We start from the raw sequence: 22540 nt of genomic DNA, 5'->3' as shown, positions 1-22540 counted from the left end.
AGACTTATGGAAACTTATTCTTCAGTACTTTTCCTCATTGTTGATATTGCCATTGTCCAATAGAATTTTTCATTTTTTCCAGAAACAGCCCCACTTGAAAAAAATTCCTGGAAACCAAAGAAGCATTGTAGTGTAATGCTGCTCAGTGTCTAGTAACAGGAAAGTCATCTGGATTACGTTTAAGGAGAAAAGCAAAGGGTAAAATAGTCTCTCTCCCATTGGCTTTATTTTGCTCAGCAAAATAAAAACATCAACATCAAGTACTAGATAGGGCTTTTTCTTGAAAGCTGGTTGCATTAAAGTGCTTTGCAATGCACATGTAATTTTTATCAACTCTTGAAAGATTTTTTTTTGTCCCCAAATATACTTCTTTCTTTTATAATGTGACAGAAGACTGCACTAATTATAGGGTAGTGGCAAAACCTGGCTGAAATCAGCTGCTCTCTTTATGTTATTCCCAGAACACAAGACAAATTCCCATTCTTAACAGTGATTTCCTTGTTTATAACTATGAGCTTCAGTGAATATCCTCCTTCAGAATCAGAGCACTGACCTCATCACAGAGAAAAACAAACAAACAAACACACTCTGTAACCTACAAGGTTAACCCTCAACTAGCTATCACACCCATTGAGGAAATCTTGGCTGTGTGCACAAGAAATGAAATCTATTTCGAAGCAATTTAATACAAAACCATTCAAAAAGTTCTCCAACAACCATCTTCTTTAATTTGAACTGCGAATTGACCATGAAGAGTGAATATTAAACACCTGGTTCGTCCGGTTTAAATGGTCACTGAGACTGTATAGGCAATTTCAAAATGGGCACTGTAACAAAAAGAAAGCAAACCTATTTAGAGCTGAACGAGAATCTTGCACTGGATTTTGCTTGCTCTAAGTGATAAAGTAAGCTGATGCTCATAGCACATTGGACTACAGCAAGAGAAAGGGGGAAAAGCAGATGGAGCATCTCCTTCACTGTCATGAGCCCAGTGAGTAAAAGGAGTGAGGAAACCCTCTTTTGTCCACAGATTTACAAATACAAAAAATAAATAATATTCTAAGACAGTACAAATGCAAATACTGTTCCCTTGTGTCAATTACATACAGCATGCCTACATAGAGAGAATGGTAATTCTTCTTCATTCACAGACAGGACACATGGCAGTGCACTATTCAAAATGCTTTGATAATCTTAATTTTTGTTTCTGGTGCTGAGATATTATGAAAGGAACTGCATTTGCAACTTATTAAATGCTTCCAGGAACAAACAGTTCACTTTGCTTGGGACTTGTAGTTTTCAGTAATTAATCATCCATGGAGCAGGAGCCGGTCAGGAGATACCCGTTGGTACCACTGGTCCCATTGGTGGTTGTCGCAGTGTGGGGATTCTTCCCTGGAGGTTCTGAGTCCTCCTCATCTGAGCTAGACTCAATATCACTTCGATCATCCTTGGACACCTGTGGAGTAGAAGCAGGTGAGTATAACCAGCACCTAAGAAATCATCAAGGTATGGCATGCTAGAAGCACATGCAGTCATACACAAAGGGAAACAGATCCCAATGTTAAAAAATTGAAGAGGATGAGAACATTGCCATAGCAATAAGTTCCCCTTCATTGGAGAGATAAAATGTAGGCGACAAAGGTAAGTATCATGGAGGGCTAGACTTCCTGACCTCTTGAAGGTATCTTTCCATATTCAGAACGTACTAGACCATGAATCCCGCTTTTAATCAAAAAGCAGCATACTGTGCCACTGGAACGGCATCACAGGCATTTAGTACAAATGGATAAATTTACTCACTGATGATCACATTCTCCTTGAGAATAATTTAAAGTCAGCTCTCAATTAACCATACCAATGGAGATAGTCACTAGCTCACAACATTGAAAAAAAATCCTATTTGGCTTTTTAATGCATTGTTTAATGATTACATTTTTATTTTGTGTATGCTATAATTAATTAGGAATTTTGTTTCGTATGTCACACAACAAAAGGCAGCAGGAGGCATCTTTTTTTTTTTTTTTTTTTTTTGAGTCAGAGTCTTGCTCTGTTGCCTAGGCTGGAGTGCAGTGGTGTGATCCAGTTCACCACAACCTCTGCCTCCTGGGTTCAGGATTCTCTTGCCTTAGCCTCCCGAGTAGCTAGGATTACAGGCATGCACCACCATGGCCAGCTAATTTTTGTATTTTTAGTAGAGACAGGGTTTCAGTATGTTGGCCAGGCTGGTCTGGAACTCCTGACCTCAGGTGATCCACCCACCTCGACCTCCCAAAGTGTTGGGATTACAGGTGTGGGCCACTGTGCCTGGCCAGGAGACATCTTAAGAACCTGCTGAGTGGGGTAGAGCTTGAAATATTTCCTGAGGAAAATCCACTGACCAGATCATCAAGAACTGGCTCCCTGCCAGGCGAGATGGCTCATGCCTGTAATCCCAGCACTCTGGGAGCCTGAGGTGGGTGGATCACCTGAGGTCAGGAGTTCAAGGACAGCCTGACCAACATGGAGAAACTCAGTCTCTACTAAAAAAAAAAAAAAAAAAAGCCAAGTGTGGTGGCACATGCCTGTAATCCCAACTACTCCGGAGGCTGAGGCAGAAGAATCGCTTGAACCCAGGGGGCGGAGGCTGCGGTGAGCCGAGATCGTGCCATTGCACTCCAGCCTGGGCAGTAAGAGCAAAACTGTCATAAAAAGAAAGAACTGGCTCCCATCCTGCCAAGTCTCTTCAATGCTCCATTCAATCTCCCTAAGTCACATGGAGGTCAAAATAAGGTGAGAAGATGTAAATCTATACATTACCATAAAGGACGAGAAAAATCCTACTGTCTAACAAGGAAGTAATTTTTGTGGGAAATTAAGAAAATACTGCTTTTAAGATAAAAATAGTTTGAACCTCCTACTCTGTAAGTCTAAATTATGGTAAGCATTCTTACCCAGAAGGCCTTAAGATTTTTGAGTAACTCATCACTGCTTACTTATATTTTTCAGTAGTGTGACAAAAGAGACCTGGTAGCCTTCCTTCATAGGAACGTTCCCAATCTGGTCCTCTTGTGATTCTCTAGGGGTGGGCTGGGGAGGTTGGCAAAGTCCCCTGGGAGGTATGGCAGAATTAACGGGGGGCTTTCCCACATCACACCCCGTCTGTGCTACCATTACACTCTAACATGAGAATCCTGGACTCCCTCCACTCTGCCCAACTTGAGAAACTAACAGTTCCTGTGGGAGAACGTCCTCTCTCTCAGGTGGGTGGGGTCAGGAGAAAGCGAAAGCTCAGAACTACTGCTTTATGCCAACCAGTGGTGATGAAGTAAGTATCGTAAAAGTGAACCTCACTCCAATACCCTTTGAGATGGGACTGAACTCACACAGGCCATCTCCAAACAGATTTAGATACTCAGACTCCAAAATGGCTAAAGGTAATTGAACTTAAACATTGTGAGTCACAAAGCCAGCATTATAGTAAAGCTCCACTATGTTGATAAGTCCATTAGTCTTAAGTAGAAATCTCCAGTTTTACAAAGTGATTAATTTACATTTGCATGCTCAGATTTTTTAAATTGCACTTAGAAAAATCTATACTTACGTTACCTTCAAAGAAAGGACAATTTAGAATATCTCAAAATAGCCCAGAGGAAAATAACTCATGGCCAAGATGAATCTTACTGTCCCAGGTGAGAGCCGCAAGGGCAGCTAAGATATTGTGAAGCCTGAGATCTAGAATAAAATTAATCATCATCTCTTCATAAAGTAGAATGAATAAGTTGAAGAGCAGGCAACGTGTCTGGTAGAAATAGCAATTCAATTTAGGACACAAGTAATCTAAGCAGCATTCTTGCATATTTAGTTATTGTTATCATATTGACAGTTTTGTGCATGTTGACTAAATTTGAATCCAAATGAGGACAGAGAGACTTTAAAATAGAAATACATGATCTTTTTTTTTTTTTTTTTTTTTTTTTTGAGACGGAGTCTTGCTCTGTCGCCCAGGCTGGAGTGCAGTGGCCAGATCTCAGCTCACTGCAAGCTCCGCCTCCCGGGTTCCCGCCATTCTCCTGCCTCAGCCTCCCGAGTAGCTGGGACTACAGGCGCCGCCACCTCGCCCGGCTAATTTTTTGTGTTTTTAGTAGAGACGGGGTTTCGCCGTGTTAGCCAGGATGGTCTCGATCTCCTGACCTTGTGATCCGCCCGTCTCGGCCTCCCAAAGTGCTGGGATTACAGGCTTGAGCCACCGCGCCCGGCCAGAAATACATGATCATTTTAAAGAGTGAGAGGTCACAGAGAAAAATGAACTTTAGCTTCTGAACAATTAATTGATCAAAATAATTAGGATTTCTACTAGAGATGGTGCTGAGAAGTGGTTTCATACTACATGACTAGATGCCCCGACTTCCCCTGCAGAAGAGGCCAGCTCTATTGACCTTGATGAATCAGAATGGTCACGTGCTACCATATGGCCCTGGGCAGGTCAGGCACACAGCTGATGCTCAGGCCTCCATTCTAAAATGTGTTGATCCTCTCCTCCTCCAACTAGTTCTGTTTCTCCTACTTTACTTTGGTCTATTTCTGTCTTTTAGCCAACATATTAAACACCAGTGAAAGAAATTCTTCTTCTCTGTTGGATCATGCAACATTTAGCAGAACACAAGCTCACACCAAAGGGCCCTAATAGAGCTGTCTCTAGTGTCCCTTGCAGCTCATGGAACTGCAGCTCACATGAAGCCTCTAGCCAGTGTCAATAGGTTAGACAGAACAATATGCACGGAAACAAAAGCATTTGAGTGCCCCTCCAACAGGCAAGAGGCACTCAGGACAAGGACAGAGAGAGAGGAGGAGAAACTTACATGTAAAGGGTTCCACTTCCCAGCCTTCCAGGGTAGCAGAAGGAAGAGAACAAACAAGTAAGAACATGTCACAGAGAACGATCTGGAAAAGTCTCTGCTCTACACACATGGTGGGAGCTGAGGCTTAGGAAGCTTTATTCAAATCAACCTCAAGTCCACTTTTAACCAAAAAGATTTAACTAAATCTTGTTGGAAGTCATGAACAGATTTGTTTTTCAGTTTGAAAGAAAGGTTTGTTTAAACAGGCATACTGCACTAAGTGATCCTCCTCATAAAAGGAAATAAGTGATTACATTTCTGTTCAGTATAAATATAATCAGAAGAGGTCCATGGTTGACAGGAGGAGCGAGAGCAAACACAACAAATAATATATTATTAAGTCTAAAATTACAAATGCATATCATTGGGTGCCATCGCCAGCAAAGGAACACTGAAGACTTAAAAAATGAACTAGAGAAGGAAATGACATTTTCGTTTATGTTTCTAGGTAGTTTTGTTCAATTCTGAAGAAATAATACCAATTTTGATGAAATATGAAATAGTAAATAGTTGATCCAGAGAAATTACAGAAACAAAATTTTCTAAGACATATTGGAAAAAGTGAGTTACAGCTTACCTTGCCTCTTGAAACAGCTTTGCAAGCTATTTTCACAATCAAGTAAGACCAGAAGCAGTTCAACCCTTGTATTAGCAACAGCAGTAGGTTAAAAACCCACCAGGAAGGGTAAGGTCCAACGATCTCCCAGCTTTCAAATAATGTGGTATTTAACACCCTAAGCAAAAGAAGCAAGTGATTAGTGAATGTGGCATTTTCCTTTGCTTTCCAAGGAACTCTCGTCACTCCTCTAAAGCAGAAGGTCAACAGTGTCTCCCAACTACCCCCTCTCTGGCAGGATGGTATGAAAGTTTGCCAGGTACTTAGAAATGTCATTTCCTGAAGAATAGCCCTGGTGGTATGACTTTCATTTGGTTTTAGGTTGAATATTTTTTCCCTATTCGCTTCTTCGAAAATGATAAAATAAATATAACGTAAAATTGACCATCTTGACTTTTTTTAAGTGTACGGTTCACTGGCATTAGGTAAATTCACATTGTTGTGCAATCATCACCGCCATTCATGGTCAGCACACTTTTCATCTTTCAAAACCAAGATTCTCTACCCATTCTACCAGCCTGCATCAACCACCATTCTCCTTCCTGTCTCTGTGAATTTGACTACCTTAGCTACAGCATCAAAGTAGAATCATAGTATTTGTCCTTTTGTGACAGGCTTGTTTCATCTTCAAGGTTCATCCATGTTGTGGCATGTGTCAGAACTTCCTTCCTTTTTAAGGCTGAATTATACATATATATCATGTTTTATCCACTCATCCACTGAAATGGAACTTGGGTTGCTTCTACCTTTTGGCCATTGCAAATAATGCTACTAAGAACACGGGTCTACAAATATCACTCTGAGTATGTATCTTTCAGGCATATATCCAGAAGTGTAATTGTTGGATCATATGTTTCCCCCTTCACTTTTGCCATCATTTCTTTCATTAATTTTCATTCATTTTTTTGGTTGGGATGCTGTATCTACTTGTTAAAAGGCCTGTATGATCTTTGAAGTTGCTTTTGGGCTTTAAATAAGTGAGAAGAATGCCATTCAATGCCAATACACTGTAAAAAAAAGAGATTAACTCCTAAACATTACTTAAGTACAAGCCATACGCCTAGCACAGGGAAAAACACAGTGGAAGTGAGAATATGAGTGAGACGTAGGCTCATATCTAGTAGGAGAGTCATTAGAGGGTCCTTAATTGTGTAAGGCTTCCCCTGGGAAACCACTGACAATTAAAAGACATCATTTTGAAGTGATGTCTTGAAATGAGTATCGGAAGGATTTTGACAAAAATGATTAGAGAACAATGAATGTATTTAGTTTTAAGAGTATGTAAGAGTATGTATTTGAATTAGGAAAAATTATTTGAGGTAACTGGTTCTCTCTGTAATCTACCATCAGAACTAGAATGCAACAGCCACCTAGAGCAGACACCTCAAAGGCTGGTTTTAGTGCTTTGCTCTGGTCCCTGCCTGTGTCTGCTCCTAAGCACTTGGAAATGGACTCATGTCATCTGGACCCATATTGCTGCCACAGAGAAGCACAGCACCTGCATAATTTTGGAATCATTCTTATTCTCGGCTCTCCTCCTCAGCTTACCCCAGGGATGGTTTGGAGAACCACAAGAAAACTCACCTGGCCGGGCGCGGTGGCTCAAGCCTGTAATCCCAGCACTTTGGGAGGCCGAGACGGGCGGATCACGAGGTCACAAGATCGAGACCATCCTGGCTAACACGATGAAACCCCGTCTCTACTAAAAAATACAAAAAACTAGCCGGGCGAGGTGGCGGGCGCCTGTAGTCCCAGCTACTCGGGAGGCTGAGGCAGGAGAATGGCATGAACCCGGGAGGCGGAGCTTGCAGTGAGCTGAGATCTGGCCACTGCACTCCAGCCTGGGCGACAGAGCGAGACTCCGTCTCAAAAAAAAAAAAAAAAAAAAGAAAACTCACCTAAGTGCATTTCTACTGCCTGCCACTGCGGCACTTTGCTGGGACAATCTGATTCTAGAGGAGAGGCTGGGTGGACAACACTTAGTGGCTAAAGGGAAGGGAGAGAAAACTCTCGAGTTTAAGACACAGATCACTCATATAAGAACATAAGACAAATAGATAATTTAAACAAAAGAAACTGTGATGAAAGCTTTGAGAGAGGTTAGAAAAGAACTTTGTGAATTAGAAAAGAAAAAAACAGGCCGGGCACAGTGACTCACTCCTGTAATCCCTGCACTCTGGGAGGCCGAGGTGGGCGGATCACCTGAGGTCAGGAGTTCAAGACCAGCCTGGCCAAGATGGTGAAACCCTGTCTCTACTAAAAATACAAAAAAAAAAAAAAAAAAATTTAGCTGAGTGTGGTGCTGTGTGCCTGTAGTCCCAGCTACTCAGGAGGCTACAGCAGAATTGCTTGAACCCAGTAGGCGGAGGTTGTGGTGAGCCGAGATCATACCACTGCAGTCCGGCCTGGGTGATATAGCAAGACTCCATCTCAAAAAAAAAAAAAAGAGAGAGAGAGAAAAACAATTATTGCAGTTGGAATAAGAGGTAAAGAAAACAGAAAAAAGGAGAGGCTAGGCACTGTGTCTCACTCCTGGAATCCCAGCACTTTGGGGGGCTGAGGTAGGAGGATTGTTTGAGTCCAGGAGTTTGAAACCAGCCTGGGCAACAGAGCGAGACCCTATCTCTATATAAATAAAATAAAAATTAACCATGTATGGTGGCAGACGCCTGCAGTTCCAGCTACTCGAAAGGCTGAGGCAGGAGGATCACTTGAGCAGGAGTTGCAGGTTACAGTGAAGCTATGATTGTGCCACTGCACCCCAGCCTCGGTAACAGAGTGAGACCTTGTCTCAAAAAAATAAAGGAAAAAGGAGAATGAAAAATAAAATAGACAAATAGATTCTTCCCCATCCCCCAATTTCTGCCACTCCTATTTACAGACTAGAATGAGACTAACAGTTTGTCTCCAACCCTGCCATACTAGTTGTCTTTAAAGCGTAATACATAATAAACATGTTAAAATTCTAAAAACGATAGAAATTTAATGATTTGAATTTTACAAGTCATTAAAAGAATAATACCTCATGAAATAGTTGTATTCACTCTGGGGAAGGGGGATAATATTAGGAAATCTGTTAACATATTACAAACATAGGCCAAATTGGTATAAATGTAATGATTTCAACAGCATCAAAGACACTTGGTAATGTTTAATTCCTCATTGTTGATGTTTAACAATTAGAATACAAAGGACTTACTATGATTTTTGTAACCCTTTCAAATCAGCATATTAATAAACACCAGAATTATTTCCTTTAAAATCAGGAAAACCATGGACAAAAAGTATAACCATTATTATTTAACACTATTCTGGAAGCTCTGGCCATTGAGTATGGCAGGGAGTCAGAGACTGAATTTCAAATACATAGACATAAAATACCTATAAATATTTTAAAAACAGCAAACAACCAAAATGTCCCATAACAGGAAACACTAAAAATTAAAAATTTAGTTTTCATTCTTATTCCAGAAATTTTTTTTTTTTACATTTTAAAAATTTAATTTTTACAATTTAAGTTCTGGGATACATGTGCAGAATGTGCAGGTTTGTTACATAGGTATACATGTGCCATGGTGGTTTGCTGCACCCATCCACCTGTCATCTAGGTTTTAAGTCCCACATGCACTAGGTATTTGTCCTAATGCTCTCCTTCCTTCACCCCCCAGTCCCCGACAGGTCCCAGTGTGTGATGTTCCCCTCCCTGTGTCCTTGTGTTCTCATTGTTCAACTCCCACTTATGAGTGAGAACATGTGGTGTTTGGGTTTTGAGAAATTATTAATAATAAATAATTAATACTTATTAATAAATACAATTACTTTGTAAAAATGACTAAATTAGGATAATGCCTACATTCCTGCCTTGTTTATTATCTGAAGAAGCAGTTATCTCTTTAAACATCAGTTTGCAGGCCAGGGGGACAACAAGGCTCAACTCCGTGGCAGTGTGGGAGGACTCGCACACCTTACACGCTTCTATCTCCAGCATCCTGCAAAACACCTGGAAGTCACATGCTTGCTAGACACGTTCGTTGCTAGACACGTAACATGCTTGCTAGACACGTTCGTTGCTAGACACGTAACATGCTTGCTAGACATGTGTTTGCTAATCCAACAATTCAATAAATATGAAGAAGAAAGCTCTGAAATAATAAAAATCATTTTATTTCAAAACTAGCTCTGCTTCTTGACATACTACACATGTTGATATTCAGAGAAACTTTAGTTCCCTTTCAACAGAAAGAAGTTCTGTGTAAATAGCAACAATGACTGCATTATGCTATTCATTATAAGTTAACCTTTGCTGGATTATAGACCGAGAAGCTTTCTCGCCATTGTGACGCTAGGACTGATGCTACTGCTTGGCTTAATTTGAACAGGATGTCAGAGCAGCCGTTGGCAACATGGCATTCACATTAATTTCTGAAACACTGTATCAGGATTTATAGGCTTTGCCATGACAATCAGTGGCACCTCTGATTACTTATGAGATGCTGCTCAAAAGTAATGGGATTTCGTTGAAAATCAACTTGGCTTCCCGTAGAGACACTTGAGAAAATACAATCAGTGCACCAAACAGATATATCTCTCAGTGAGAAGCATGGTAAGAAAAACAATATATTAGGAATTTATACTGGGGGAGAGAGAACATATGACACCCAGACTCTAATAAACAGTAAACCTAGGAAAGAGCCTTTGTTTGGCCCAAGAATGTTACAATTTAGGAAACTGGTTTTTTTTTTTTGGACAAACTATTAAAATGGTGACTATAGAATCTTATTTCTGGGAGGTACTTTAGGAGTATGTACTTTAATGATGCCATCACGAACCTATGGTGACAGAGTTCAGGATAGTGGTTGTGACAGTTAATACTGAGTGTCAACTTGATTGGATTGAAGGATGCAAAGTATTGATCCTGGGTCTGTGAGGGTGTTGCCAAAGGAGATTAACATTTGAGTCAGTGGGCTGAGGAAGGCCGATCCACCCTTAATCTGGTGGGCACAATCTAACCAGCTGCCAGCAAATATAAAGCAGGCAGAAACACGAGAAAGGTGAGACGGGTCCAGCCTCCCAGCCTACATCTTTCTCCTGTGCTGGATGCTTCCTGCCCTCAAACATCGGACTCCGAGTTCTTCAGTTTTGAGACTCAGACTGGCTCTCCTTGCTCCTCAAGCTCACAGCCAGCCTACTGTGGGACCCTGTGATAGTGTAAGTTAATACTTAATAAACTCCTATATGTCTCTCCTATTAGTTCTATCCCTCTAGGGAACCCTGACTAATACAGCGGTTGTCTTTGAGGGAGGACTGACCGGGGGTGGGGGGATCTAAGGGAGGCTGGACCCTTCTATATCTTGATCTGGGTGATGATCACATGGGTTATACATACATACAAATTTATCGAGCCATATACTGAAGATTTTTTGCACTATATTGCATATAGGAATTATACGCCAATAAAATAAAATGGAAGACAGTACCCTGTGGGCCAAACAAAACACATATATACAAAGAAAACACACAATGTACAGCTTTCGGCTTTAAGAATTACTCTAATATCAGTGTTCTCCTTAAATGCTTAGATGCAAAGGGGTATGGCCTTAAGTATCTTATTTAAGACACTTTGTGTTTGCTTCACAAAAACGGTTGTAAACTGTTGTGCATAAATGTGTTCATCCCCTACACACATAATAAAGAACTGTATAATAGTTCTATGATAATCAAAGTTAAGATAAAGAACCCATAAAAGTTAAGCATGAGCTAAAGTAACTACAGGGCATGGCCAAATTAAATTTTATGATTCATTAAAATCACCTACCAAGGCTAAGCTTTTGGGGTGGTCACAGATGAATTTGTATTCAACATATGGCTTCTAAGAAAATAAATTCTTTTCTTTTCCAAATAATAGCAGCGAACCTCTACTGTTGGCCTAATGAGTACAGAGGCAGAAGGGACCTGAGATCATTTTTCTTTTCATTCATGTTAGGCTCACTTAACCACTAGATGGCATATCATGCACGCACAGTGCATACTCAGGCAGGTTTGTTCTGTCCAAACCTTTTGCTAAGGGTGAGTCCCAGTACAGAAAACACTTGATCTCCATGTTATACCCCCCATTCTAAAAATCCCATCAAATGAATGGGCATGCCATCAAATGAATGGACATCCCATCAAATGCATGAAGAGGCGTCAGTTAGAGCTGTTTTCGTCCTGCATTTGACAGAAATGTGCCTACAGGGCAAAGCTGGGCTCCATGCATTTCACTACTGATGCCCTGATACACCTGTGACCACCCCAATATCTTAGCCTTGGTGGGTGATTTTAATGAATCATAAAATTTGATTTGGCCATGCCCTGTAGTTACTTTAGCTCATTCTTACCCTTTATGGGTTCTTCATCTTAACTTTGATTATCATAGACATAAGGGATATGTGTGTGTGGGATACATACATTCATGCAGAACAGTTTACAACTTTTTTTGTGTGTGAGGCAAACACAAGGGAGTCTTAAAGAAGACACTTAAGGCCATACCCATTTGAATTCTAAGCATCACTGTGACTTAAAGCATTATGCTTTCCCCTGAAACCTGAGGACTGAGGTCTCATAATGTCACAGAGTGCAGTGTAAAAAGACCTTCACTGGCATCTTACTCCAAAAAGCTATCTCCAATGCTCAATTTCCCCATTCTCATTGCAACTTCCAAGTAAGAGTTTAAATCCATTCTCTGTAATATGTAAAATTAGATGAACATTCTTTCAGCCCTGTCCATCTTACTTTTAAATACTCCAGTGACATACAGGCAGGAGCACATAATGGTAATCAAGACGTTAACAATGGCCCAGGTGATCTTATTGTATGAATGGGTTACAGGTGCATGTTTTTGATGACACCATGGCCTTTGGCCATGGCAAGTAACCGCAAGTTTACCTCCACCGCGCCTCCCCTACTTTAACTAAAGAGTTCTATCTGAGCTTTGGGTTGTATGTTTTTGGAATGATCTCTAAAAAAACCACAATAATAATTAGATCCAAGTCAAATATCCAGAGAGCCAAGATTTCTTCTCTAAGGAACAGAGTCAGGGCCTCACTTTAAGGAGTGCTACATAATGTCAGTGAGGATACCTTGAAAAGTAAAATGAACTCTGTGGTCAAAATTAGGGTGTGGTTTACTTCATAGCTTTTGAATGGTCTTGACTTTGCTTTCCCAAACAGACCTCAGTGTATTTCATGATGTGCGTATCTCTGGCATATATGTTCATTTGACCTACATAAAACATAAATGAAAGTAGACTCTACCTCAGATGACTAATCTGCTAGCATGTTTTGTCCATTTTAAAGTAGATGCTGATAGAAATGCATTTAAAATTCACTCTGAACAAAAAACGTGGGCATTTAAAACCTGAAAGTCAGGTAATTAAGTCATGATTACAAGCAGCCCTCGTTGTGCGGGTTTTCTTAAGGTAACAGAAGTTCCAGGCTTAAATAACATCAACATCATTAGTCAACATCATGTTGACATTAGTCAACATCAAGACTATTACAAGGCTGAGAACGATGTTTGCAATTTCCTTCCTTTTTAACAAGACTGCCCCTGCTGCAACTTGCATTCTCCACAACACTGGTGTTGATATCAAGTTCCCAGTTTTGGGAGGACAGCTTCTGGGTAGCCTCCAGCATGGGTGCCTCATTATCTTGAATAAAAAAGTCACTGATCTATTAATCTGTAGCAAACATGGAAGTTACTTATTTTCTTAATTTTTTTTGTAGAGACAGGGTCTCACTAAGTTGCCCAGGCTGGTCTTGCACTCCTGAGCTCAAGTGATTCTTCCACCTTGGCCTCCCGAAGTGTTGGGATTACAAGCATGAGCCACCATGCCTGGCCAGAAGTCATTTCTTTATCCCCGGACAGGAATATGAACTTGAACATGAACAAATAATCTATCTTTCATTTCGCAGTGCACATAAGAGTTCCATCTGTATCCTTAGCCAATAGGACATGGGGTCAGTGAATTTATTTTTACTTTTAGGTCATAGCCAGGCCAGTCTTAGGAATTGGTCTCTTATCCCAGGAAGTTTGTAATTGGTGACTTCCTGGCTGGGGTAGATGTTATTATTATTATTATTTTTCCAAAAGTACTTGCTGCCCTATTTGCTGTCTGCCTGCCTGAATTCCTAACTCTGCCACTGCCTGGTCTACTTACCCACGCTCCTGACCTCCCACCCTGAGTCCTTCCAGCCAAGGCTGTGTCCTTCGGGATGTATCCTGATTCCAACATGCTTGTTTTCAGCCCTCTAGTTAGCTCTTTGTTGCCTATGTGTGCATAAGACAGACTTTTGCTTGGTTCTCTATAACTTCTCTTCCTGGAGTAATTACCATGTGTTAAGCACTGTGCCAAATATGTTACATACATTGCTTCATTTTTGCCCATTCAACGTCTCTGTAAGATCCTCAAATAGCAACACTAATACTAGTTAATACTTATTGAACATTAACTATATGTTAGGAACCGGGCTTAGGCTTTATATGTTAACTCATTTAATTCTCAGGAAATAAAGCCTATGGGATAACTTCTATTTCTTTTTTTCCACACTGTGTCCTGTAATTATCCCTATTTTTCATATGAGGACATGGAAGCAGAGGAATGTAAATAACATTCCCCAAGTCAGATCGCATTAGTAGGGGACACTGAGACTTGAAGCTACCTGTCTGCTGGTCTAGGCCATCAGGTTCTCCCATCCCTTTCTCTGTTCTTCACCCAGGCTTACACTCAGAGCTGATCCGTCCCCACATTATGATGGACGATGAACATCAATATATCTGTTCAGCATTTCTGCAGATCTTTGCCATTGGCCTGTAATTCCCTGTAATGTGTTGTCCCTTGGGCTCATAAGCTAGTTTCTGGTAGCCATAAGCCAGGCCCTGCTGCTTCAATGACCCATTTGGTTTTATTTATGTGGTTTCCCCACTTTGGCCCACCCCACTTGACCCTTAAATCCCAATATAATTGTCTCCATTACTGAAAATTATATAATTCCTTTCATTACTACTTTGTCATGACACAAAATATTCAAGACACAAAACCAAAGATCTTCGTAAATTCAACAAGGAAATGGGAGTGCCAGCCCTGTGCCCTTTTCTTTGCTTTTCTCTTTGAAAGGACTGAGGTGGAGGTGTATCTGTAAATATCCCTTACTTTAAGAAAAGGATAGATAAGACTGACTCCTGCTAGGCAGGTAGAAGCCTAAGAAAGACTGTGATTCCAGGGACTTACTCTTTCAGTTTTCTAAAAGAGTATAAAACCAGCCTCCCATCCTCATAGAGGCAGGATGGCAGAAGTGGCTCTGAAACCTCCCTACACTTTTGTGTTCCTCCCTGAAGGGCTACGTTTGCTCATTTCCATTGTAGGATCATTCCGAGCGAGGCCAATGGCAGGCCAAGCACTCTTGGGTCTAGGTGGGGAATGCTGTCAGATTACCATGGGCTTCCTTACCTTTTTTCCCTTTTCCCCTTCCCTTGAAGATTTCAATGGTATGTTTTGTAGAGGTGAGAGAAAACAAAGACCAAACACATACCAATTTGAGACTCTGGTTGTGAGATTATTTGTTTCAGCTTCAAAGTTTCTGGGTCTAATCAATTAACTCAGTTAAAGTAGAAAATCTTGGTCATTCTGATAATTCACTGAACTCATCTCTGACGGACCCCACTGACAAGGAAGCAGAGAGGGAATTTCTAGCTGCCTGGCAGAAGGAGCCTGTTTACAGGGTGGCTATTTACAGCAGAAACACAGAGAGGCTGCTCTAGTTACTTGCTTCTTGGGAATAGCTTCCATTTTGGCTTCCTATTTGGGCAGTTGCTAAGGCTGGGACAATTTGTATTTTCTCATTTTAACAACTTGAATACCCATCTATGGGTGGGATAGGTTCTTAAGCCAGAGGGGCCTGCAGTGGGGTGGGGGCATGGTTATTGCACTGATCACACCCCACGGGAGTGATGTGGTTTTGTACATTCCCTAGAGAAGGAAATGAGGCACACAGTATCCATCTTTATGCCTCCATGCTGAGAGTCACACATGGATATTTCAAATGAGGATCCCTAAAGATGACTAGAAAGCATGAGTAAAATACGTCCCTAACTAGTCCACTGAAGGATTTAAGAGAGCTAGAGCCATAGTAATATTTCCTTCTGTTTGGAAGATGTTCAAAGACTTCATGTTTATTAGATTCAGTCTCGTTATTAACTGTAAAGTCAGCAGATCAGATACAATACCAACTTTTTGGTCAGGAGACCAAGATCCTAAAATAGTATTTAATTATCCAAGGTCACAAGACAGAGGTTTTGTTGTTTCTAACCAAAACATATAATCTTTAGGAATCCCTCTCTCCTTCTTTTAAAACTTACATTAAAAAAGAGAATGTGGGCTGGGCGTGGTGGCTCACGCCTGTAATCCCAGAGCTTTGGGAGGCTGAGGTGGGATCACTTGAGCCTAGGAGTTCAGGAACACCCTGGGCAGCACAGTGGGACCTTGTCTCTACAAAAATAAAAATTAGCCAGGTGTGGCAGCACATGCCTGTAGTCCCAGCTACTGGGGGGGGGGCTGAGGCAGAAGGCTCGCTTGAGCCCAGGAGTTCAAGGCTACAGTGAGCTATAAGCATGCACTGTACTTCCATCTGGGTAACAGAGCAAAGGCCTGTCTCGAAAAAAACAAACACAGAATGTATAGTCTTGAAACAATTTTTAGCAAATAAGAGCTAAAAGGGAGGTTTAGAAGTGATCATGTTCAGGCTGGCAAGACAGGAAGAATGCTTCCCTCTGCTGCCTAAAAATCTCTCGAGAAGGTTCTGGTAGGGTCTTGGCTCTGGGAGAATCTCAGTATTTAACTCTTTAGGGATCAAATTCCACCCATCTTATTTAGCTTGAAGGGAGTCAACATCACCTCAGGCATTGTGTGTGTACTCTGGGTATCAGAACTTCAGGCAGGCCTTACCTTGTCTGCACTGCAGGCCTGGTTGTGAGACTTCTCTACCACATCCAGGAGGCAACCGTTTTCCTAAAGCAATGTATTAACTAATAGGTTCATCTGTGATCACGAAAAAATTTCTGAAAACTAAATATTATGTATTATTATGTAAAGTATATATACTCACTTGCATTTTGTCCTTTGGCCCTTGAAGAAATTCAGGCCTAGACACTTGAACACACCAACTGGTTGGTGGGTCCAAGAGTTATGCTAAGGAGTACGCTACTGTTCCTGAGACACAGACCCTCCTTCTTTCCAACTTCCTTCTTCTCATCTCTCATGTCTTATCTCTGAGACACGGACCCATAGTGCCTCCTGGCTCTCTGGACTCTGATACTTACATGGGGAGTGGTATTTGATGCCTGGCTTCTCACCCCCCTGGAAAGCCCTGACTTCCCTGATGCTGTCTGCTCTAGGGGTCCCCGTCCTGACACTGTCCCCCAAATTCCACCCCCAGCCCCATCAAGCCACACCAACTCCTTCATTTGCACACAGGTGGAGAGGGAGGATGGGAGCAGTTGGGCATGGGGTGGGTGGCAGGAAAGCAGGGGATAAGAGGACAGTGTTTTACCCTTACCTAGAGTGTAAGAAATTTCTCCTCTAGCTAGCTGTGTGTGTGAGGATGTGATTTGGCATGGAATTCTAAACAGGTATAGATTCTACTGGAAGTGTTACAATACTTTAAAAAAAAAGGTCTGTTTTTATTTCAATATTTACAAGACTAATTCTTCACTTTTATCCTGCAAAAATATCCCTGAAAATTTTGGAAGTGCTGCTAAAAAGAGAAAAAAGTATCCTAGGCCTGCAGTCTTGAGAGATTCTGCACCATATTATCTCTAGGTTGGCAAAAGAGAGATGCAGTGAACATGCTTTTAACAAAGAATTGCGCCCTGTGCGCCCCACAAGTAAGAAACAGTTGTGGAAACTGAATTGTAAGATGCTCAAAATCAAGGGGGAAAAGGACCCAAATAAACAACAACAAAAAGCCTTAGGAAAGTGAATGCACAGATTTAGACAAAATTTTGCTCTTGCAGGCTTCACAAGTATGACAGAAAAATCACACACATGAAACGATATGCACTGAATAAGTGATCAAGACAAACATAAATGTATCATTCTGTTTAATCAACAACTGAAATAATGTTAACTACTAGAATCATTGCTATAGAATGTGATGGCTGTGCCTGGGAATATGGGTGGGAAGTGAGCTTCCTCAGAGAAGAATTGAGATTTGAGTACTACATTTGAACTGGAAGTCAAAAACACCTGGTGCTAGGCTCAGTTCGTGCATTCCCTGGCTCTGTGATGTGAGTTGTCTTATTTCTCCAAGCCTGTTTCCTCATCTACAAAATAAAAGCCAAGACAAGATGTTTACTAAAGGTTTCTTAAACTCTAACATAAACAACCTTATGAATTTTTATGTTTTCAGATTTACTTAAAATTTCACTTGTTCTGATTGTTTTCTCCATGGATAAAATACCCCATTTGTATAGATGCAATCTTCTCCGGTGAGTCTTCATTGTTTCTCTGATTTTAACCTAACAAGCAAAACCAAAGGAAAGGTTTTGTTTTGGTTTTACACCTAGATGTATGGGAAAAAGCAAGAATGCAGAAAACAAGAAAAAAACGTACAAGATCCCATCTTTGGGAAGGAATCTATGAAGGATATAAGGCCCTGAGCAAATGTTATATTTATGAGATCAAACCACTGCCTCCTGAGCACACTGAACACTGTGCAGAACCTCAGCTTTCAGCAGCAGGACATTTAAGTTGGATAGCAATGGCAACAGAGATTGCTTAGCAAGCCCTCAGTTTAAGCATACTGTAGCTGGCAGCTACGTGCGGAGCTCCTTGTTCGTACCCCATCACCAGCTTCCACAGGGAACGAGGCAACCAGGCATATGAATACACAAGGACTGGCTGGGTGTGACCTGGCAGCAGACAGGAGAGTCTGCAGCCTCACCTTATGTGCCTGTTCAATCCAGCAAAGCTGAAAGCTATCAGCAACACATTTTGCCATGTTGCTGTCTTTAATTTCCAATTTGCATGCAAGGCCTGACGCATGAACTATACAACTTGGTGTCACTGGACACATTCCAGTGTCAAACTCAGTCTCTCTCTCTCTCTCTCTATATATATATATATACACACACACACACACACACACACACACATATATAGTTATTAATTATTATTTTTGTAAAAGGTGGGGTCTGTTGCCAAGGTCGGCCTCAGACTCCTGGGCTCAAATGATCCTACTGCCTTAGCCTCCCAAGTAGCTGGAATTACAGCTGTGCCACCACTACATCTGGCATAATCCATATGCTTAAGATATTTTCTCCCTGTGACCAGAATATTAAACATAAAAATGACATCTAAAATGAGCAAGATATTTGGGTACACCCTCCCTAAACAATGAAACTGTATCCCTGAGAGAGATTTTAAGATGGATAAGACTAGGTACCTACACTCAAAGAGTTTACAAATAAGTGTAGGAGAATCAGACAAATACATTGATTACTAAGGTAGAATTATTAAATATAACAGGTGTTCCAAGCAAAGGGAGAGTTTTGAGCAAAGGCATGTATAGGCTGGAAAGCAAAGGGTATACACAAGGGACACACTGGGTACCTGCAAGGCAGTAAAGGAGAAGTGTTGGCATAATTTTGTGGAAGGTCTTTCTTGCTGGGAAGAAAAGTTTGAACTTACAGTGGAAAACAGGAAAATCCTGGAAAATTTGGGAATGGGGATGGGGGAACTAGATTAAGGCCTTGATTTAGGAAGAATATTATGGAAACTGTGAGATGGTTTCCATCAGGGGAGAGTGGAGGCGCGAGGACGCTGCATAGAGGCCACTGCACATATCTTGGCAAGAGGACATGAGGATCCTAAAAACAAGAGCAAGGCTTAAGAAACACAGCTGCTCTTAAACAAAAAAATACTGCTCAGTGATTATTATACTTCATGGAAACAAGTACTCCAGAGAAGTGTGGAGCAGTGAGAGAGAAGGATAAACAGGAAGAATGAGATTCCTCAAGAGAGAAGAAAGCTTGATTTATTTACTGAAGTGGCACGGGCTCCCATAGCAGAGTATGCACCCACCTCCCCCTCATCCAGTAGTGCTCTGTCTTCTGGTACCATATTTGGGTCATAACAAAGTACCTGATGCACCCCACACCCCAAACCACATCCTCAATCTCTTTTCTCTTTAGAAAAGGTGATCAACTCATTCGCACAACCGGTTGTTAGTACTGCAGTAAATAAGTTTCCAGCCATATTCTAGCCCCCAGATTCTTTTAACCTGACACTTCCTGCTATAACCTCTTACTTGTGTTTAGGATCAGTTTTGAGGTAACATGGCTTTTGATCAAAGTCACTGCTATCATCAATATTTAGCTCAGTGACCACACTTATCTTTTGCATCCATAGCATGAAAGCAAGTGAAGGTAGCAAAAGGGAGATTGGTTAAATATCTGGTAATCAAGAAAGTTAAGTGGAATTAACTTTATTTTTATTAAGTTTGTACTGTATGCCCAACACTGCCAGGAACTATGGAGGATACATACTAGTGAACCTCAAAGAACTTACTCTCTATTTGAGGAACTGGGGTTGGAATAAAAATTGGCATACTATTTGGCTGATAATGTTACAATATGTGTCAAAATGTGCACATCTAATGAGCCGTGATCCTCTCTGCAAACATCTGTCCTAAGGAAGTAATCAGGAATCTGTGAGAAGATTTGTCCATGAAGATGTTTATTTCAATATTATTTATAATAGCAAGCCACTGGAAACATCCTAATTAATGCCCTAAAATAGTGCACCAAATAATGACTTTTTCATATGGCAGATACTCTGTAGCCAATGAAATTATATTATAGAAGAACATTTAATGAAATGGAAAAATGCTCAGAATACAATGTTAAATTAGAAAAGCAAAGCTATAAAAGCAGTATGTGCAGAATGATCTTACTTTGGTAAAGAAAAAAGATGTAATTTTAAACACATAAAATGTTAGAAACAAAGGTATCAAACAATGAACAGTGGTTATCTCAGAGCTATAGGATTGAAATTTTTTCTTCTTCTTTGTGGTTTCAATTTTTCTACAAAATTTCTATAACAAGTATTTAACTATAATTAACATGTATGTAATCATATAAATATCTGCTTAAATTAAAATTTGAGGAAGCCACATGAGAATGATAATATACAGCCAAGCATTAACAAAAGCCAATAGAGGTCTTAACTGGGACAAAGAGTGCAACAGATTTTCACAGGGCTGGATGTAAGGTAGAAGGTGGGGCTCAGACACCGGACCACACTGAGAACTAGCTAAAACAGGGCAAGGTCAGAAGCAGCTTTCCATAGGACACGCCCACCAGTGTGCCATGTCAGTTCGCCATTGCCATTGCCAAGCCAGCACCTGGGAGTTAATTGCCCCTCTCCATGACCTGAAGACCCAAGTTACTATGCCTTCCCTAGAAATTTCTGCATTAACTGCCCCTTACTCTGAATGTAATTGAAAGTGGGTGTAAATATGACTGCAAAACTGCCCTGAGCTGCTACTCCCTGCCTAGTGGGTAACCCTGCTCTGCAGGACGACACACAGAGCTACAGCACTGCCTCTTCAATAAAGCTGTCTTCTTCTACCTCCAGCTTGCCCTTGAAGTTTTTCCTGGGCAAAGCCAAGAAGCCTTGTGGACTAAGCACCAGTTTGGGGCTCACCTGCCCTGCATCAGATGAGTTTCCAGACAGCCACCTCTCCTGTCTCAGAGCTGCAGGAGGGCAGCCTCACTCTAGCCAGAGTCCCAGCTTCCTGCTCCAGAAAAGGAGACAGTTGCCGGAAAAACTCCACTTTCCCCATCTGCTCAGACTGTCAAGTTTTACGTGCATTGAATAAGGGGTGGAGACAGTTCTCAGCAAGCATTTGGCTCCCTGGGAGTGCTGAGAAGAGAGGAGGCCAGGGAAAAGGAGGGCGTACCTGTGGGAGAAAAGGACCTGCCTATCTGGGATGGGCTTGTGCATTTCTCACTCTAAAACAGATTTTTAAATTCCATCTGAACAAAAGAAGCAGCACTCAGATTCATCCAGGTTATGAGTGTAGGGATTCAGATAGTGAAGAGGGATCAACTTAAACAAATAGTTGCACATTTGATATCCTTTGCCCCTGGAATGTGGGTTTGTTGGCAGGCTTGGAGCTGTCTTTGTCAAGGTGCCTAATATTTAGAGCTTAATAGCTGCCTAGGGACTGTGAAACCTGCCTGGGTTCTGCACTTTTCTGTTACTTTCTCATGTCACGATTTTGGAAGATATAGGAGAGGGAGTGCTTCTGGAAACGATGGGTACAATCCCTCAAATCTTGTCTTTTGGGGAAGGAGGAAATGGTAAGAGAGAGCGGTAGGAAGGGATGGGGGAGGCAGGAATCAGGGGTAGGAAAAGGGCAGACAGAAAGGACCCAAGAGATCTGCTTCCCTGGGGCACTGCAGGTGCCTATACTGTGAATCAAGAGCAGGCCTTGCACAAACTCAGGGTGGCATTTAATACCTGTACCCCAATTTCTGGGATTAAACATTATACTAATAAAAAGACAAATAGTTGTGCCTTAGACCTTAGGAGAGGGAAGCCTCTGTGCAAAACTCAGAGCCTGAGATCTGAAAGCCTTTTCCATCTGTAACTGCCAGGCTGGAAATCTGCCTGATGTGATCAATTTGCTGGCAAGCTTTGGACAGGCACAGACAACACTTTACTGAGGAAGAGAGAAATACAAACACAATTTGACTGAAGCAGTCCCCAGGCCAGTCATTCGGTGGGGTGTGCAGGCTCAGGAGTAGGACCACAATGAGTTCTTTTGCAGAAATCACTGCAAACACTTCCAAGTCGTGGTTTTAGAGATGGTGGTTTTATTTAGCAAAAAATATTTTTCCAATACTCAAAAGACAGTATACAGAGTCTCAGGAGGTTTCATCTAAAAATAAATTTTAAAAAATTAACTAACACAACAAGGCACTCTCTTGTGTTTCTACCAGTAAT

The 22540-nt window shown here is 41.3% G+C and overlaps 1 protein-coding gene across 3 annotated transcripts in view; it reads right to left on the bottom strand.

Moving 5' to 3' along the window:
* Positions 1 to 370: 370 nt before the first annotated feature.
* The window catches only part of CERS6 (ceramide synthase 6), a 312278-nt gene continuing 290108 nt past the window's right edge, over positions 371 to 22540 (bottom strand). The window contains exons 10-12 of one of the 3 annotated variants that reach the window (XM_021924369.2): positions 5458 to 5614; positions 4842 to 4865; positions 371 to 1459 (exon numbers count right to left, since the gene is read on the bottom strand). In XM_021924369.2, coding sequence (XP_021780061.2) covers positions 1307 to 1459; positions 4842 to 4865; positions 5458 to 5614 — 334 coding nt within the window. In that variant the 3' untranslated portion in view covers positions 371 to 1306. The remainder of the gene's footprint in view (positions 1460 to 4841; positions 4866 to 5457; positions 5615 to 22540) is intronic. The other 2 variants (XM_021924367.2, XM_021924368.2) reach the window with 2 other exon arrangements.

This window comes from Papio anubis, chromosome 10 (assembly GCF_008728515.1).
Source record: "Papio anubis isolate 15944 chromosome 10, Panubis1.0, whole genome shotgun sequence".
NCBI lineage: Eukaryota > Metazoa > Chordata > Mammalia > Primates > Cercopithecidae > Papio > Papio anubis.
The sequence above is the reverse complement of the archived record's forward strand: the minus strand, read 5'-3'. Positions and strand labels throughout refer to the sequence as shown.